Source organism: Patagioenas fasciata, chromosome 12 (genome assembly GCF_037038585.1).
Source record: "Patagioenas fasciata isolate bPatFas1 chromosome 12, bPatFas1.hap1, whole genome shotgun sequence".
NCBI classification, from domain to species: domain Eukaryota; kingdom Metazoa; phylum Chordata; class Aves; order Columbiformes; family Columbidae; genus Patagioenas; species Patagioenas fasciata.
The window spans coordinates 25,660,820-25,678,955 of record NC_092531.1 but is presented as its reverse complement, the minus strand read 5'-3'; the positions used below and the strand labels follow the sequence as shown (position 1 = coordinate 25,678,955).

The following is an 18,136-nucleotide window of genomic DNA, read 5'->3' as shown; positions in this document are numbered from 1 at the left end:
AGTTAGTGAGCGGCGAGGAGGAGGAGGCAGGGCGGGAGGCAGGGCCATGGGGAGCAGCGCTCCGCGGCGGCGGGCGGCGCGGGCTGTCTGACCGGGGCGAAGCGCCAGGGGCACGGCCCGGCAGCCCGGGCGGCAGCGGCGGGGCCGGGGATGAAGGTGCCGGGCAGCCCCCCGCCGCCAGCCGCCGGGCGGTGACGGGGCGGGCGCCCGGCGGGCCGCTCGCTGCCCTGCTCGGGGCCGGCGGGAGGGAGGGGACTCGGGCCGGGGTGCCGTCGCCCGGGGCCGCGGTGACTCAGAGCCGGCGCGGCCGGGGGTGAGCCGAGGTCTGTTGTTGTGGGATTTTTTTCCCCGGCAGGTTATAAATAGCCCCGCGCGGCGCCGTGTCACGGAAGGACACGCTGGCCGGGCGCGGGGAGAGGCCGCCGCGCTCCGCCTGCTGCCGGCGGGCACAGCTGGGGCGGCGGGCCGGGACAGCCCCCGGCGGCGCGGCCGGGCCCGGCCGCTCGGTTCGGCACACGGCAGATAATTGATAGCGCCTGCGGGAGGCAGCGGCGGCCAGTCTGCGCGGGGGGAGCGGCGGAGCGCTTCGGCTCCTTCAGACCTCTCTGAGCAAACGGACAAAATGAAGCCGGAACGAGGTAAAGGGTTTACCAAAATATTGCTTTGCTTTGTTTCTAGGAGTAGAAACAGCCCTATATTTCGTTTCAGTGTTATCGCTCTATTTCCTTATCCCCTCCCCTCTCATTTTTGGGGGTGGGAGAGAATCCAGGTACCCGGGTTCCCCTCGGGAAACGCTAACGATCCCGTGAAGGTACCTCCGGAGGTGATTAACAGCCCATGTCCTGCCTGCCCTTCGGCGTTCCATTGTCTGCGCTGGGTGGAAGGGAGGCAAACGCCGGAGCGAGCTGCCGTTGCTCTGGGAATGCTGCAGTTTGCGTGTCGAGTTCAGCCGCCTCGTTAGCACAGAACCGCAGTGCCGGGCCGGAGTCGGTCAGGGGCGAATCGGCACCGGCAGACAATGCACAAAAATGTCAAAACGTGGCTGAAAAATACCCTGGAAATAACCATAGCTTCCATCTGTGTTGTATAACCTAGCCATGGTGGTTGTTCGAGTTACAAAGGAGACGTATCGTAACAAGCGTGCTGAAATAGTGGTTTTTCACGGTCATTTGGTTACTGTCCTGTCTGGATTACTGAAATCTGCTTTTACAGAAAAATAAAGTCGTCTATGTATATGTTTATAACCCTTCAGCCCTTTGGCAGTGTAGCAACAGCTGCTGATGCCCCTAGAGTCCAAAATATGTCATGACTTCTATTTTGATCCGCACGAGCAGTGATTATTGATTCCTCTTCGTTAAGGCGAGATTAGTTTTTTAAACAAATCTTCTTATTTGTTTAAAATTATGATTATGATCTTATTATATCTTATGATTTGTTTACAATTCTGAGGGTTAACTAAAAAAAATTCCTTGTTTAGATATTCGGGTTTCTTAAAGTTTTGATGAGTGTGTTGTTTACTTGGTTGCTTTCAGTTTTAAAAACATTCTGTTTGTGTTATAATCACTTCGGTGCTTTGAGAAACACTTCAGTATCTCTTAGATATTAGCACTAACACTTAGATGACATACACATCTTAATTATGTTTGTTAATGACATGTTTGCTAATAGTGACACCGCATAAATGACCACTCTTAGGTGGATTTTTTGTGCGTATATGCCATAAGGATTATATGGTGTGACGATTGCACAGATAGCAGAGAAATTATTGTAAACATGCATAAATTAATGGCGTTTAAGTACTTGGGACTTGAAATGGGCTTTTCTCTTTGCTTTCTTCCTTGTTTCTTAATTGCTTAAACCTTCACCTGATCCGTTGCAGCAAGGCAGGTTGGTTCTGAGAGTCTCTTTACATGTTAATGCCAGGCAAGTTCGACGACTGTGTCCTGTCAAGGTGGAAGAAAACTCAAAATAGCCAATGTTTGCAGCTTCCAAATGCTCTGCTGTAGCAGTTCAAAACCTCCATAAGGCCTTTGTCTATCGTTTTCTTTAATTTTTAGGCAGGAAAAGTTAGAACATAGGAAACGTCTTCAGTTGCTGTATGCTAAGTGATCAGATGCCTTTTTTAACCAACGCGGTGTAGAGGGAACTGAATTTATAAAGAAAGCAAGTAAAGGTTGTTGATGTTGTGGTCTAATTCTAATTCTTTTTTTCCTAAGCTGACAGTTAATAAATTGGAGATTATTATCTGTTGTAAAATATGTATCACAAAGTGGCTGAAACCCTTTTCTTTTAAGATGACTAACACTGGAGAGTATTTCCAGCCATTTCAGTAAATACCTCTGGCTTAGCTGTGTGCTAATGTAATAGAGCGAAACCATGCACAAAAGGGGCTGTGGAAGTGCTGCCTAAATGCCACATGCAGCCCAGAGACTCTTAGGACGCAGGAATCACGCAAATGTTTACTTGTGCAGCTTTCTGCACAGCAGCTGCCCCACAGGACCCGACCGGCCAAGTGTGCAGTCACCTGCTGCCCAGCCCTGCAGATCCATGGCGGAGGCCGGGGAGAAGCAGACCCCCCAAATCCCGAGAAGGCTGCAAATCCACACACCGAGTGGAACATAAGGAAACAGACTTAAAAAGACTTGAAATGTTTGGGGCTCTTTTTTTTCATTCTTACAAATAATTATCACAATGCATTTGGAGTAGAGAGATACAGTGCTTGTAGTTAGAATTAAACTTAAAACTATATCTAATAGGATGGTGATGCCTAGGCATGTTGGGAGAAGATATGAGTTACCCTTTGTCGTGTGACCAGTAAGATTCTTCTTGTCTCCAGCAAAAATGGGTGGTCCAGGGGAAGAAAGGGGAGATCTAAATGTGCAACCCCTTTTTTAACAGTGGGAAATGTTATAGAATATTTTAAGGAGGTGAGAGGGATGAGCAGAAATGAAATAAAAAGGGAAATTTGGCTCTAGGGTATTAACCTTTCTTCATAAAAAGGCAAGGTGGAAAATTACAGATATAAACATGCAATATATGAGAGCTGTATGGAGGAGGTGGAGCAAATCCATGGAGCAGGAGGAGAGGGGTTTGAAAGTGCAGGTGAAGTGTGGACTTATTCCTTTGCCATGCAAAGGCACAGAGCATCCGCAGGACATGGCTCGTGTGCATCGCTCGGACTCACCCACCAGGCGGGCGTCAGCGTGGACCCGCAGTGGTTGCTCTCAGCACATTGACAAAACTACCTCCATACCCGGTCTGGAGAACATAGGAGCTAAAATACTGATGGCTGCCACTTGGCTTTACCTTTCCTACGCTGAACTGAGGCTCCACCAGTGCCAAGAATCATCTATCTATCTATCTATCTATCTATCTATCTATCTATCTATCTATCTATCTATCTATCTGTCTCGTTATTACAGTGTTTTTGGAGTGATGTTTGAGGTTGTATTTTATTATTTCATCTTTCTGCAGTAAGAACACATCAGCTTCCCCAGCTTTGATCCCTGATGCTGTCCCGGTTGGGTCTCTGCAGTACAGCTGCCTGCTCAGCTGCTTCGTGTTGTGTTTGGGCAGCTGTTTCCTTTCTCAAGCACAGAGCTTTGCTCTTGCTTCTATTGCACTTGGTTCTGATGACTTCTGATCGCTTTGCTGGTTATTGAGTTTGGAAGACAGAGCTAGGCTCCGTAGCAGAACTCTTCCAGTTCAGCTTTGTTCATGAACTGTATAAACACGCTGTTTCACCATCGCAGTTAATGAAAACATTGCATAATGTCAGGGTGATAGCTCACTGCCAAACTTGGAAGGCTTGTTATGTCCTCTTAGAGTACACTTGGTGCACAACTGGAACAAATCTTGTGGTTTAGATGAACCTATGGTATACTCATATTTTACTGTGGGAATATTACAAGACTTCAAAAGTCTTACTATAGTCTAAATAGCTCAGAGTTACTGCTCCTTCCTCCTCCCTGCCTTGCTGCATGAATGATCAGTTAAAGGAGGAAGACAGGCTTGTTTGTCTCTCCATGCGTGCTGGCTGCTTTTATCACCTTATTCTACTCTTTTCTTACTTTTTTATTACCTTGCTTTGTTTATTCCTCCGCTGTGTGTTCTCTGTGCGGAGACTATTCTGTTTTCACTTACAAATTAAGCAAAAAGCCTCTTTTTGAAGCATCAGTTCTGTCTTTGAGATTATCCTAATTTAAAGAACTGGCTTTCTGTACAGGAAAGGAGCAATCAGTCTGAAGGCTGCTTTTTCTCTTCTCCCTCCTCCTTTGCAAGTCAAACTCAGATACGTGCCGCTGGGTCTGTTTGTAGTGACTGGGTTAAGAGACTTTCTTCCACCTTATTTGGTGGTTTGGTATGGAAAGAGCTAACTCAGAGTTCAACACAAGGCAGTTTGCTATCTCCTGTTGGAAACCCAGCTGGAGGATTCTGGGTGTATCCGCGAGGAAACCTGGAGGAGAGATTAATGGAGATGAACAGTTGATTGAGTGCTTCTTCAGATTCTGATGGGGAAGGCTAAGGAGGCATGGGATTGGGGTGAAGGGAGCTCAACCAGTGTGTTTAGGAGTTGTGGAGTCAGTTGTTAAATTAGGAGATCTGGATAAGGCCCTTGTTTTTAAAAACAACAATGCTTAGTGTTATGCCCAATATTAACTCAGTGAAAGATTTTCTGGAAAACCTTTTAGCAAAGATGATGTGCTACAGAGTATGAAGGTGAGGAGGTGAGAACATCCTTCTGAAAAAGGACCAGTGGTACTCCAGTGTCCTGTATTGCACCGTGACACAGACACCCGGGTTTTCCAGCGTCTTCTCAGCGCGATGTCACGCGGCACTTCCACTTCTCTGTGGTGGGGCGATGTGCCCAGTAAACAAAGCAATAACCTGGAAATGCGGCGCTTCCTGCCGCGCGGCGCTGTCACCCCAGAGGCGCTCGGGCGATGCTGCGGGCCGGGCTGCGCAGGTGAGCGCGGGTGGGGATGACGCGCTGGAGGTGACGCCGCTCCGCGTGGGGCACGTGCCGGGGCGCGTGTGGCCGGGGGGCAGGAAGGGGCGGGGGTGCCTGCGCTTCCCGTGTGGATCGCTCCCAAAGCACACCCGCTCGGCCTTGGAAAGGAAGAGAAGCCAGAACTGCTGGGATAATAAACCAGGCGAGCCAGCCGCACTGACAGGTGGTCAGGATATTGTGCTCCAGTTCCATTTGTAAGGCACAAAGCCATCCAGCCCTCATCTTTGGTGAGAGCCAATTTGTCCTGAAAACATGTAATATAGAGATGCAGTGCATGAGGATGAGGACAGGAATGTGTCTCCCCAGCTTTTTTTAATCGAGGGTAGGGTCTAGGTACTTTCAATCCAGCTCTGCCCTTGCACCCAAGAAATGGGAATATATGCTCTTTTATTAAATTTCTACTACAAAACATTAACTTAGAATAATTTTTAGCTTTAAGGTGCATTTTTTTTTTCCCCTGAAAATAAGGATATTCATTTGTAGAATTGAAAAAAAGTTTTGGTTTGAAATACCTGCTTACATGAAAATTTTCCTAGCTGTCCTACAACTTGTAGCTTGTGCTGACAGCAGGGCGAGTCCTCCCGTTGCAGAAGCAGCTCCTGAGTAGGGAGGGTGTTTGCATTGGTGTTCAACAGCCAGAGTCTGTCACCGCGCGCCTGTTCTTGGAACAAACCACACTGGTGACAGCTTTGCCATTTTCTGCTATTTGGTTGGGGTTGTCCACACCAGCTGCCTTCAGAGGGGCTCTTGTTGAAACCGATGCTGCTGAGTGGCCTTTAGGTGGATATTTTGGGGCTTGTGGCTACGCCAGTCCATAGGCATGGGCTATATGACCCTGTTGATCACGTTGTTCACTTGCCGAAGTAGGCAGCTTTGGCGTGCGGCTCAGATCCCCGGGCTGATGTTAGGTTGGACTTAGTTGTTAAGGGCAGTGCTGAAGCTATTATTGGATCTGAGGCCTGCCAGTTTCTAAATGTTTTTAAAAATAAGCTAACATTTATAAATACAGATTCTCATGAGAGAGAAGAGTTTGTTGCCAAATGAAATTCTGCTTATTAAAATTAGAAATCTTATGTGAAAACAGAGTCACTGGTGGGAACAAGCTAGCTATATGACATTTGTTAAAAGAATTTGCTATGATTCGCTCTTTATAAATTGTTTTTGTTATTTTGACAAAGGTCTACTAATAGCAACTGTTAAATGGTGCTGAAATCGCCACAGCAAGTTCAGGGTAACAGTCTGGCAGTTATTAGCTGTTCTTTTGTCAATAAGGTCCTGCTGTTTCATTGCAATTATAGCTCTAATATAACTTTTCTCCATTCTGATGGGATCCTCGGTGAACTGTGGTTTTTAGATTTTTTTGAAGGTGTCTCACCTTTCCAGGTGGTGGTAAATTGTTCAGTCTTCAGGTCACTTGTATTTAATGTTCAGACAGGAGGCAGTTTTACAGTCTAAGCTGTTGTAGAAGCGCAGGTACAATTGCAGCACTGTCACCTTCCCGTGTCAGCACTCGGGTGGGCGCCTGGACTTTGGGACACCTCATTGCTTTCTCTGCGTGTCCAGCGCAGGGTGGGATGAATACAGCTACAAGCACCCAGCCAAACCACGGGGAGCTATTCGTGATCGGCACGCATAACTGTACAAAGCTTGGAAGAGGCATTTTTATAAAGGCTGCTTGTAAATCGTTGTAAGAGGCGTGAAAATTCTCTAGCTGTTCTTAATAATTCGGTGTTGTTATTCTGACCAAATAAAGTGTTTGCTCAACTTGCTTGTATTAGTATATTTCCTCCTTGTTAAATGGGTGTGACTGGTTCTTTTCGCTAGTGATTGTTGCATTGCCGTTTAATGTTAGGTTTGGCACCAAAGCTATTTGAAGGTGCTATCTGGTATACTATTACATGATATTGTCTCAAAATGTACAGATGTAATGGGATGGTTTGAGGATGTTCTCGAGGATGATGTGGAGAAGAGCTGTGTGTGAATCAGTGGAAGCAGATTCCCCATCTTCGTTTGGGGAGTATGTAATGGCCTTCAGTTCCATAAATGTTTTAAGGCACTTTACAAGCTGGTTGTTTTCATTCTGGGTTAAGCTTCTGGTATGAAATGTAAAGCAGCATTATGATCTGCACTGATTTTGTTCTAAAGTTGTAGTGGAACTATTGGCATCTGATGCTTTCACCTTTTTTAGGTATGGTATAGACTATATGTAGTCTTTCTCACTCATTGAATTTGACTTTAAACATCAATAAAAGGAAAGCCATATATAAATGATGAAGATTGTGGGTGGTATATCTTATCAATTCTTTAACATGCACGGTGAGCATCAAGAACGGCCCTCAGCTTTGTTCTGAGGAACTGAGCACCTGTCGGGGGAGGAAGGGGAATAGGGTTGTCTGTCTGAGTGCTGGCTGTTTACAGCCTGTAAACGAGTATCTCCATCTGCAAGGAATGGTTCAATCCAGGGATGCATGGGTAGAAATGCGCTTTTGTTTCTCAGCTCGTCTCCATGACCGGGCTGTGTGAACGTAAGGTGCCATGAAGTCCCTTGTGCTCGGCTCTGTGGGGTCATGTGTGGATCTCCCTTCTGCACAAGGCAGGGCTGGAATCAACTGGCGTTGTTCTGCATTAGCTCATCACTAGACATCCTGTGCTTGGGCACAGCGCTGCGAAGGCTGAGCTTGGGTGGTTTGTAGCGTGGGGATGATGCCAATTACTGGCTGGTGTTGCTGAATTGATGTGTAGTTGACTTGATACTGAGATGAACCACACTTGGCTGGGATTTCCTGCTTTGAAACGTGTCGGACCTCGTTCCTCAGGCTCGTGTTGGATAAAACCCATTGTTATCAAGGCTTCATTTTTAAAAAAAAAATTAATGTTATCCTCTTTGTGGCAGAAGGTGCATTAAAATACAGTCTGGTTATCTTGCTTATTATTAGTCATTTTGCACAGTATTAGAACTGCAAGGGTTTTAGTAGTGTAAGTGCAGCCACTTTATTATGGTGGAATATGCATTTTAGGATTAAGTTGTATGTATATCTCTATCTGCTGCTGTGTTATGTTCAGTCACACTAGCGATGTCCTGTTATCATGTATGTTGTGTCTCTCCTGGAATCTGTGGAAGCATACAAGATCAAACTGAGAAATGGAGCATGCTGCAAGGTGGGTGTCGTTTGGAATTTATCATTTCTGAAGGTAGTGTTTTATTAGGCCAGATGCATCGATTTCTGGGGCGTTCTCCCACAAACACGCACGGAGCTCAGCCGTGTGTATCCGCGGCTGGCTCAGGACGGTAAGCGTCAGCATGCTGTCCTGCTTCTCCTGTTTGAAGGATATCAGGTGTCAAAAGGATCTGGTGGTCGCACCCCAGCAGCCCAGTGTGGGGACTGTTGGGAGCTTCTGGTGGGTCTGCCTGTCACCCGGGGCAGCTGCTCCTCGCTAGACACGGTCAGCTGGCCTGAGAACAACCGGTGCCTCCTGAACACTGTCTGTGCCAGCCCACGGGAATTGACTCGGGGTTGCTGCTTCTCCCTTGTGTTACCGAAACTTTTAAAAACACACTGTGTTTACTAATGTGAGAAATATTCTCTTAGCCCTCCCATTCTCCCATAGATATTGAAGAGCTGTTTCATAGAAAATCATCAGTATTTTTCCAAGGCTAGGTGGTTGCTCGATGAAGAAAACTCAAAACTGCTTTTTCAGACATCTGTGTAAACTGTGGTGTTTTTGCAGAAGTAAATGTTCCATGAAAGAAAAATACTTGGAAAGCAAACTGAGATAAAATATACAGGAAGCTTGTGTGTCAGTGACTGATGAAATGCTGTGCTTTGTGTGTAAGTTTCTGTGAGGCGCTGTATCTGTGCTCTTTAAATGCGCCGGCTACTAAAGGTGTCCAACCTTCCTCGGATAGAATGTCTGCTTAAAAACCTGGTCTAGGCCGTGTTCTCCCAGCCACACGAACTGCGCTGCTGTGTAGTGTGAGCGGGGAAGGCCCTTGTTCTGTGCGGTAGCGTGTTCTCCATGCTCTTGAATGAGTTACTGAGTGCTACCGCCTTTTCAGTGTGGTTGTGAAGTCTGGTTTGATCTGGGCTTCTCATAGTTTTGTGGCATCTAATTACAGAACAAGACTTTTATTCTTGTTTTGTGACGTGGTTAGGCAGGGAGCAGGATTATTTTGTGTGTGTGCTGATTATGTTAACATGGCAAATGTCATTTTAGTTCTTGTTGATAGCTAAGGACTGGATGAAGTTGTTTAATGCGGACAACCTGTTGTTTAGACTGCACCTAGAATAATGTGTGCAGTTTTGAGACTACTCTCTGGAAACCGCATCATGAATTAGCCCGCTAAAAAACGGCGGAGCGGGTCAGGAAGAACAGCCTGTGCAGCTGAGCGGGTTCCGAGTGGCAGTGGCCGCGGTGCTGCCGGCTTTTGCCACGCTGGGGTCACCGCTCATCGCCTCGTACCCTGCTGCGCGGGGCTGATCCTCCACACCGGTGCGGTGTGTGGACATGAGATGTGCGGGGCCAGCGCGCAGACACTCGCAGCTATTGTGGAGTTATTTGCTGGTACGGGGAGCGAGATGCCCGTATGCAGCCGGGTCCTCCTCCGGTGCCCCCTCGCCCGGGTCCTCCTGGCCTCCTGCAGGCTCCGGGGGCAACTGGCACCAAGTGCCGGTGCGCGGGGGGTGCCGGTGCGCGGGGGGTGCCGGTGCGCGGGGGGTGCCGGTGCGCGGGGGGTGCCGGTGCGCGGGGGGTGCCGGTGCGCGGGGGGTGCCGGTGCGCGGGGGGTGCCGGTGCGCGGGGGGTGCCGGTGCGCGGGGGGTGCCGGTGCGCGGGGGGTGCCGGTGCGCGGGGGGTGCCGGTGCGCGGGGGGTGCCGGTGCGCGGGGGGTGCCGGTGCGCGGGGGGTGCCGGTGCGCGGGGGGTGCCGGTGCGCGGGGGGTGCCGGTGCGCGGGGGGTGCCGGTGCGCGGGGGGTGCCGGTGCGCGGGGGGTGCCGGTGCGCGGGGGGTGCCCGTGCGCGGGGGGTGCCCGTGCGCGGGGGGTGCCCGTGCGCGGGGGGTGCCCGTGCGCGGGGGGTGCCCGTGCGCGGGGGGTGCCCGTGCGCGGGGGGTGCCGCTCGGCCCCGCGTCCCGCGGGGGCCCGGCCGGCGGGAGGTCGCGCTCCCACGCGTGGCAGCAGCTCCGCGGCGGCAGGGGCACGCGTGGCACGGGTGGCACGGCGCTGTTCTGTGCCCGCAGCAGCAGCAGCAGCAGCAGCAGGCTCGAGTGCCGCTGGCAGCGCTTCCTGCCGCGGGTTCCCCCCGCCCCCCGCCGCTCACCTGCCCCGGCGGGGCGGGGGAGGCCGGGCGGGGGCCGGCGCTCGCCCGGCGGGGCCAATCGGCGCCCGGGCCTGTTGCTATGCGCGCCCCTACTCTGCCTCCTTTGTGGCCGGTGCCGCGGGCACCCAGCCGCGGCGGCGGGCTGGCTGCGGGAGCACGGAGAAGGTGTGTACCGGGAACCGGGCCCCGCCGCTCCCGGGCTGGGCTGGCTGCGCCGGGCGGGCCCGCGCTCCCGGCCCGGGCTGTCCTGCCGTGAGGCGGCGGAGGCTGCGAGGACACGGGGGCTCGGGCAGGGCGGTGGGGAGGCTCGGGGGCCGGTAGCACCGGGCCGCTCCGTCTTGCCGGCCTTGAAACGAGTTGGAGCTGCGTAGCTGTAAGAGTAATTGCAGTTGGTGGTGGTGTTTTGCTGCGAGAGGTAACCGAAACCCGGTCTGTGCTGAAGTCTGGCTCTCCGCTGGAGCCGAAGAAGTGTGTTGTACGAAGTCTGTAAATAGTTCCCTTAAAACAAAAAACCCAACCAAAACCCAAACAGTTTCGCCATATGTTCTTAAGTTCTTCCTTTGGTTCTGTACACTGAGCCTATGAACGGCGGGATTTTGATGAGGTCCTCCCCACCCCCACCTTTCCAACGTCCCTTTAAGGAAAGTAATGTACAGCCTAAAAACCAACTCTGTTAATTGATTACATTGTTAGGGCAAGAGTATTAAATGGCCTGGAGCAGGATGGGGATATTTTTAAACCTTAAAACTGAGACATGTAGTTAAATGTCAGATCTGCTAACAGTTGTAGTTAGTGTAGCCATATGTAACTGCTTCGCTCCTCATTGTTATGGAGGAAAAAACACCTCCTCCCTCCCAAAAACACCCTGAAGCTCGACTGAGTTTGTACGTGCCTTGTTATGTAGGTCAAGTTTCTCTTCTGTTTTGTTCCTCCTCACCAGCAGGAGGAAACGATTACAGTATTTTGATTTCTGCTGGAAACAACGCGTGCAAGCGTTATCAGCCCTTCGCCACTGGCCGTTTGTCTTGGGGCAGATGAGGCTGATGCAGATCTGTCAATTTTGGGGGCAACTAAAAAGATTTATTTTCAACTAACAGTTTGCTGGTTGCTTTCATTCTGAATCTATAGCTTGTGTATGTTGTGAGAGGCACCGGGGCTCTGGCGAGGAGCCTGCGGACATTGCCGCTCACCTCCTGCTGCAGGGGAGCAGTTACCCCAGTGCACCCGGGCTGTGCGTGGGAATGTTGGCTTTGAGTCACTGCAGCTTTCCTTGATCAAGTACTAAGGAATTTCTGAGAGGACAAAGTGAAATCTCGTAACTGCATATATTAAATTTTAGATGTCTTAATGCCTGCCTTTTTGCTATGTCGAAAATTACCATATGTGAGGAGAGAGGGAGGCAAGCGGGATTCTTGGCTGAAATTCTGTTAAGCCTTTAAATTTTGACCCAATGTAACATTTTATTCTTTTCAGTGCCAGAATACTATTAAAGCTTTACATGACTTAAAGTGTGGAAACTTGTAAATAGCCGGATTGTGCTGTGCGACACAGTTCAGTTCTAAAACTATCGAAAACGTTGTTTTATGCGTTCACAATTCTGTAGTGGGCTCTGGTGTTGTAGAATGAGCCATCTTTCACGCAGCTTGAGAGTCGTAATGTCCTCATTTATCCTCCCAAATAAAGTTTAAAAACAATTTTATGGGCTTGGCCGCTCTCCCAGAAATGTTTTAAATGAGAAGCATATATTGTCTCTTTTGTAACTTTTTTACTTTCGCAGGTTACTGTTTAACGGCTTCAGGGCAGGCCCTGTAGGTGAAGGTTAATAGCAGTGGGAGCATTACCTGAGGAGCTTCACGCTGCTTCACCACGGTCAGGGTGACCTCAGCTCTTTCAGAGCTGCTCGCTTTTCTGATGAAGAAGCGCAGTGCCTGCCTTGCTCCGCGAGCCTGTTCCTTCCCCTGTGCCCACCGAAACCGTACGGCACGGACCTGGCGCGGGAGGGAGCCTCGCTAGGAGGATTTGGGGTGGTCAAACGTGTTCTGACAAAGTCCCACATGATGAATTACCCTCCACTTAAATGGCAGTGAACAGGTTGTAACATCCAAGTTGTGAGAGATGAAGTAGGAGAACTCGGAAGATGAAAACAGAAAGAAGCTGCGGTAGAAGGGGTCAGATGTCCTGAAAATAGTTTGCTCTGGGCTTTTTGTTTAGTCTTTTTCTTCATTTCAGATAAATAATGGGATTCGTAATCTACGTTCGTCACCCGCGGGCACTTCCTCAGGGTTCCTGTGTTTTCCGTGTGTTCCAGCCCCCTGCCAGTTCTGGTTCAGCAGCGCCTCACAGGCTCCCAGCTTGGGGTGATTTCTAACTGACGTGATGTAATAAAGGTGTAAGCCTATCAGCTCCTACTCAACCTGCATACGATATACCTAATGTTTAACGTGTCATCCGTTCAAATAAAACTCTCATTCTTGACTGTTTCTTCTCCTTGTGAATAATCTTTAAAAGCTTAATTATTAGTGGTGCATTTGCGCCGTTTGGTTTGTTTCTCATTTTCTTGGTTTTCTTTCAGTTATTCTGGGCAAGTTTTGAAGGCAGCTCAGTGGCATTAGTAGGTGCCTCATGTGTAGGTAGAAAATGTGCTTCACAGTTGTTCCCCAGAATGACTGTATTTATCTTGGATTTATCTTGGGGTGGAGTGTGCCCTCGGTGTTCGTGGAGTGTGCCATTGGTGTTCTGTAGTGTCCTGGAGCTGCCCCAGGTCTCTTGATACTCAGACAGCTGCCCTGGGCCTCATTCACCGAGTGTTCACGTGTGAGGTTGAGTATCTGTAACGAAGGCTTTTCCTGAATGTGCTGAAAGACACTTCTAGACTGTTTAATTGCATCGTTCTTATTGGAACCAGAAGTATTGGAACTGTGGATTCTTATTTTGATACAGTACCGCGTGGATCTCTAAACCATTGTGTTATATGAGACCTGTTCTATGCACGTGAGAAAGCGTTTTAGCCAGCGCTGCCTCTGCACCAGGTCTGGCTGCAGGGGTCACCAGTGCCTGTAAATGCTGCTGTCCTGCTGGCCATTGGCGTGAAACACCGTCCTGGAAGATCCTCTGTTGTTATGTGGATGTGTGGATTAGCCTTCTGATGCTCTGCAACTCTTTCCGTATTCTCACATAAATACTTTGCAGATTCTTCTGCCATTTTGTGAGTTTGGGGCAGTCTGCGCTTTACTGGCTGTGCCTGAGGACAGGATGCTCGCAGCCCGTGTGATGCAGTGTGTTCGTTACATCGAAACAGGCACTTCTGCTAAAGGCCTCTTAGTTGCTCCTAATGGTACTGATTTTTCCTTTCTTTGTGAAGTGATTCTAGGAACAGTAAGAGTCCTGTTGTCCCTTTTGTCATTGTGTAGCCTCTCGCTTTCTTTTGAGAGCCTGGCGAGTGAGGAGCAGCAAGACTGGGCTGCCCTCCTGGGGCTGGGTTCGGGAAGATCCAGTATTCTGCTTTAGGTCATAGAGAGTTAAGATAGTGGAGTCAAGATAAGGTAAAACAACTCCAAAATTCTAAGCTTGGAAATGTGAGAACTTTGTGTTTTCTTAATGAATACAGCTAGCGGACAAATGTATTTCAGATCCCCAGAGGATAAAAGGCAGCGTTTCCTCGCTAGTAACACACAGTTGAGTGTATGGTGGTCACACTCTGAAATTTGTTTTGCAGTATTGAGAAGATGGGGTGTGGAATACGGAGGGATGCTGGGGGACTTGGGAATGTAACGTGGAGGATGTGGCCTGTCTTGCAGCTCAGCCACGTAACCTGTCTGAAATTCTTCTCAAGTCGATGTCTCTAGCAGTGAAGCTGCTGCTTCCAGATCACGGTGTCTGTTACCTTTGGGAAAGGAGAATATTGACCAAGTTTGAGTTATGGTGGTCGTCCTACCTGAAAGATAACTGAGCCCTCAGATGAATTTCCACGTTGATCAGGAGCTTTACAACAGGGGCGAAGGTGGGGAGTTAGGTTCTGCAAACTGAGCAGCAGCGCTAACAAGCAAGGCTGTTGTTAAATAGTTAATAACAGATGGCTGAACTCCTGATGCAAATGATCAGACGGAACAAGAGGAGTTCTCTGCATCCTGACCCAGAGCCTCCTCGCTGCTGCCATGGCAACTAACGCTTCTTTTCTCTCCAGTTTTAGCAAAGTTTATGGAACTGAAGATGACTTGTTGGTTTTACAACTTTCAAATACATTTTATAAGGCAAAGTGGACCAGCTGGAGAAGGAAAAAAGTAAACTAAGAATGTGGATGTGGATTCCTAGAGGCCTTGAGTGGTTTAGTTCCTATGAGATCTTTCTAGAGATGTCTGAAGGATCGCATACTTTAAGATGTCTGGCAGCTAAAGCATTAGTTTAAATAGGAGTTTATAATCGGAGCAGATCTATCAGCCCCGCTTTGTCCGCGCTCTTTTGCTGCAGTGCTTGCTTTGGCTGCTGAAGCAGGGAGCCAGAAGTGCTACCTTTTGTATTTTTGTAGCAAAGTTACCTGTACCTACTATAGTTAAATTCCAAATAGGAGGTTCATTATCTCTTGTAGGGCAAGACACCTGCAGGAGTGTGGTATGGACACCAGCACTACCGGAGGGCAGTAGTTCTGGGGCAGCTTTTAGTCCGTTCCCCTGGGAAAGCCGGGAACAAGACCTCTGTTCATTGCACCTCACTTCTCAAGGCACGAACAACCCACTGTAAATGTTTTATCAGCGCTGTTAAGAACACGGAGTTTCTTCATCTCTTGCTGGTTTTATGACGTGCATCTGTGCCTGTGGGTCTTGCAATACAACAGTGGCTTCTTCACAGAATGTCCTTTCGGTCGGTGTGTACGCAGCTACAAACTGTGTTTCCAGAGTGTATCGTATTGCTGGCTTTGATTGTCTAGGTGGATCAAGGAATTCTTCAGCCGCCAGGTGTATAACTCAGTCATTCCATTGCTTTTAAAGAGAAGGGAAGCAAATTCCTAGAGTTCTTAGCTGAAGATTATTATTCGTTATCTGCGGTACTAATTAAGAGGCGCCTTCGGGTATCAGGTTTTGCTGGGTATTACGCAAGCATGGAACAAAAGACCATCCTCATCCTGCCCTTGTGCAGGTGTCAAACACAAAGGCGATGGCTCCCAACAGGGGGCTGTAGGGAACCGGGGCTCTGCCGGGCAGACAGAACAACTGCTGCAGGTACAGACGGACAAGGTGTTGTCACAGCACTGGGAAGCAGAGTCATTTGCGTCAAGTGCGTTCTTCCCAACTATAGCACAACACAGGGGGAGGGAGGACAGGTGGTTAAAGTAATCAGAGGCTAATTGGACGTTTACTGCAATAGTGAGTGGAAGACAACAGGAATGGTGCTAAGCCATGAAGATCTTGAAAGCTTTGTTTGTTTTTTTGAAGTCATTCGTTTATTATGAAAGGTGATGTTTTGAGAGGCAGAAAAGACAACAGGAACGTACGGTTTCCTGTCAGACACTGACCAGAGGTGCCTTCCTCACCAGGCTGGATGCTCCTGAGACGCGGTCTGTGTCACTGTCATGCTCATCTTCAGTGATGAGTTCCATGAGGAATCCTGTGGGCACTGCTGGCACGTCCCTGAGCAGGTGAATGGGGCTGTGCCAGTTTGGGGCACCGAGGGGCTCCGTGGCGCAGGGTCCCCGCTGGCACCGCCTGTTCCCAGCGTTGTCACAGCTCCAGCTGCGGACGATTCGTCTCTGAGGGAATCGCAGGGTTTCAGACAGTGTTCTACCATAAACCAGCTCGTGCTGAAACAGTTCTCTGAATGCTGTTTCCTGGGGATCCAACCCAGCGACAGCGGTGTCGGGAACCGCATTTGCGTGTTTTCCTGGGAATAAAGAGGGCAGGTTGCTCTTTGTCTGGATCACCGTGCCACATTCTGGTTCTTTCAAGATCAGCCACTAATTCAGATGGTAAGAATAAAATGTTCTGTGCTAAAAATCTCTCGGATATGTTTATTATTGGTTCCTGGAGATCAGTGTTGCACAACCCAGCTGTTTATAGTCACAGCCAGTGCAGTCATGTATCCGAAGTGTAAACCTAAAATATCTTTGGCTATAGTCTTCTACACTCAAGTTTTTGTTCTCTTAAAAAAAAGATCCCCTTCCTCTGACAAAATTATGCGTTGTTGTCGCTTGATAGTAATGAGACGTTTTCTTACTGCTTTCTAACAGAAAATCTCTGTATAATCTCTTGGTAGCTGAGAGGGCTGACAAAACAAGTGCCTGTCAGGCACTTTTATTTGTGTTCTGATGCTCAGCTCCAGCATTTACAATAATTTATCGAATCCATTAAAGTTGACAAGTGGGAGAATCCTTAATGTTCCCTGACCTGTGCCAGTAGCTGATGTGTAGCAGATAATGACTTTTTGGCAATTCTGAGCTGAAGGCAGTTCCCTAAAAGAAAGTGATTTTGGCATCTTCTGACTTAAGTTGCATTGAATATTTACTTTGGACATTAATATCTTTTCTGCTGGTCTCAGATCCAGCACGTTGTGGGTTGGTCTCTTTTCCCTGCTGCGTACTTGTGATTAGATATACGTGTGGTATATCTGGAGGTTATCGAGGAGGAGCTGGGGCTGGGTTTGTTTGTGTCTCCGTTGCTGATGTCGGTTGTTTCTGCACAGCCCGCAGCAGAGGCTGCGCCGGCCCTTGAGCTTTGCCTGGCTGTAAACCGCTCTGGGTACACTGCTCTCGTACGCTATTTTTAGTGGTTTGTTTTTCCTAATAATGTATTGCTCTGTGTCTTGGCTCACAGGTCAGCTGGTGTTGGAGCACGCAGGCAGCGCCTGGGTCCCTCGCTGTTCTAGGAACTGCTGGCGTATCTCGAGGAGCAGCTGCCGCTGCTGCCGGGGAGGTTGCTTTGGGGGGCCATGGAGGGGCGAGCCCTGTCCCCTGGCTTCTCTGGAAAGCCCACAGGCGGTGGGGTGTCACACAACACGTGCGGCCGTCGGCTGGAGCGGGTCCGTGCTGCACAGGGCGTCCCGCCGGCCCCGGGCCTGCCCACGGCTCCTGCCAGCACCCATCGCCAGCTTTGTGTTGAACAGATACGTTGTGAATCCACCGCTGTTATTCTCGCTCTAGTGTGTTCATTTTGGCCCTTGGGCCGAGTGTCTGGCACCGAGGGTTGCCATAAGCTTGTGTCGTTGCCCGAGGTGCCCGGTGCTGGTGTTCTGGTGGCCTCTGGAGCTGCGCTGCGAGCCTGGTGGGGCGGTCTGGCGGAGGGCAGAGGGAAAGCAGACGCTTCTCTAAGCAAACAAGTCTGTCATTTGAAATTTCAGTGTTCAAGTGGGCCCTGTTTTTAAGAAGGTACTTTCCAAGGTGTGCGTGTGTGTGGAGGGAAAACCTAACAAGGTCTGAGTGCTCTGGAGTTTCATTAGTTTGATTGGTTTTTTAAAATCTCGAAGTAAATCTGAACTGTAACAAGATAAACGTCGCTCAGCCAGATCCTGGCGGTTCTTCAAATGGCCTAAAAACAAAGACGAACAAACCTGGCATCCATCAAGCTGTTCGTTACTCGCACAGCTGAAATGGGTCTGGACACGTCAAATGACTGTTCTGATGCTTTGGATTGAACTAGAAGTTCATTACTTCCCAGGCAGTTGCAGACTCCTAATTCCTGGCCCGTGAGGTCTTTCCAGCCTTGTGCAAAGCTGCACGGACTGTCGTCTTCTCTAGAATTTAAAAATGAAGCACGTTAACCTTCACCTGTCTAATGAACTGCAGTGGGTACGGGCGGTGCTGGCATCCCCAGGGCTTTCGGTT

At 49.3% G+C, this 18,136-nt stretch overlaps 1 protein-coding gene and 1 long non-coding RNA gene across 3 annotated transcripts in view; both read left to right on the top strand.

The window, feature by feature from the left end:
* Positions 1-244: 244 nt before the first annotated feature.
* The window catches only part of ATOSA (atos homolog A), a 38,578-nt gene continuing 20,686 nt past the window's right edge, over positions 245-18,136 (top strand). Inside the window, exon 1 of one of the 2 annotated variants that reach the window (XM_065847185.2) lies at positions 245-638. In XM_065847185.2, coding sequence (XP_065703257.2) covers positions 623-638 — 16 coding nt within the window. In that variant the 5' untranslated portion in view covers positions 245-622. Of the gene's footprint in view, positions 639-10,397; positions 10,492-18,136 lie in introns of those variants that run through there. The other variant, XM_065847187.2, reaches the window with a different exon arrangement.
* Positions 10,501-12,802, top strand: LOC139828971 (uncharacterized). The gene is made up of 2 exons (XR_011741144.1): positions 10,501-12,301; positions 12,556-12,802. It is a non-coding gene; the product is annotated as an uncharacterized lncRNA (long non-coding RNA).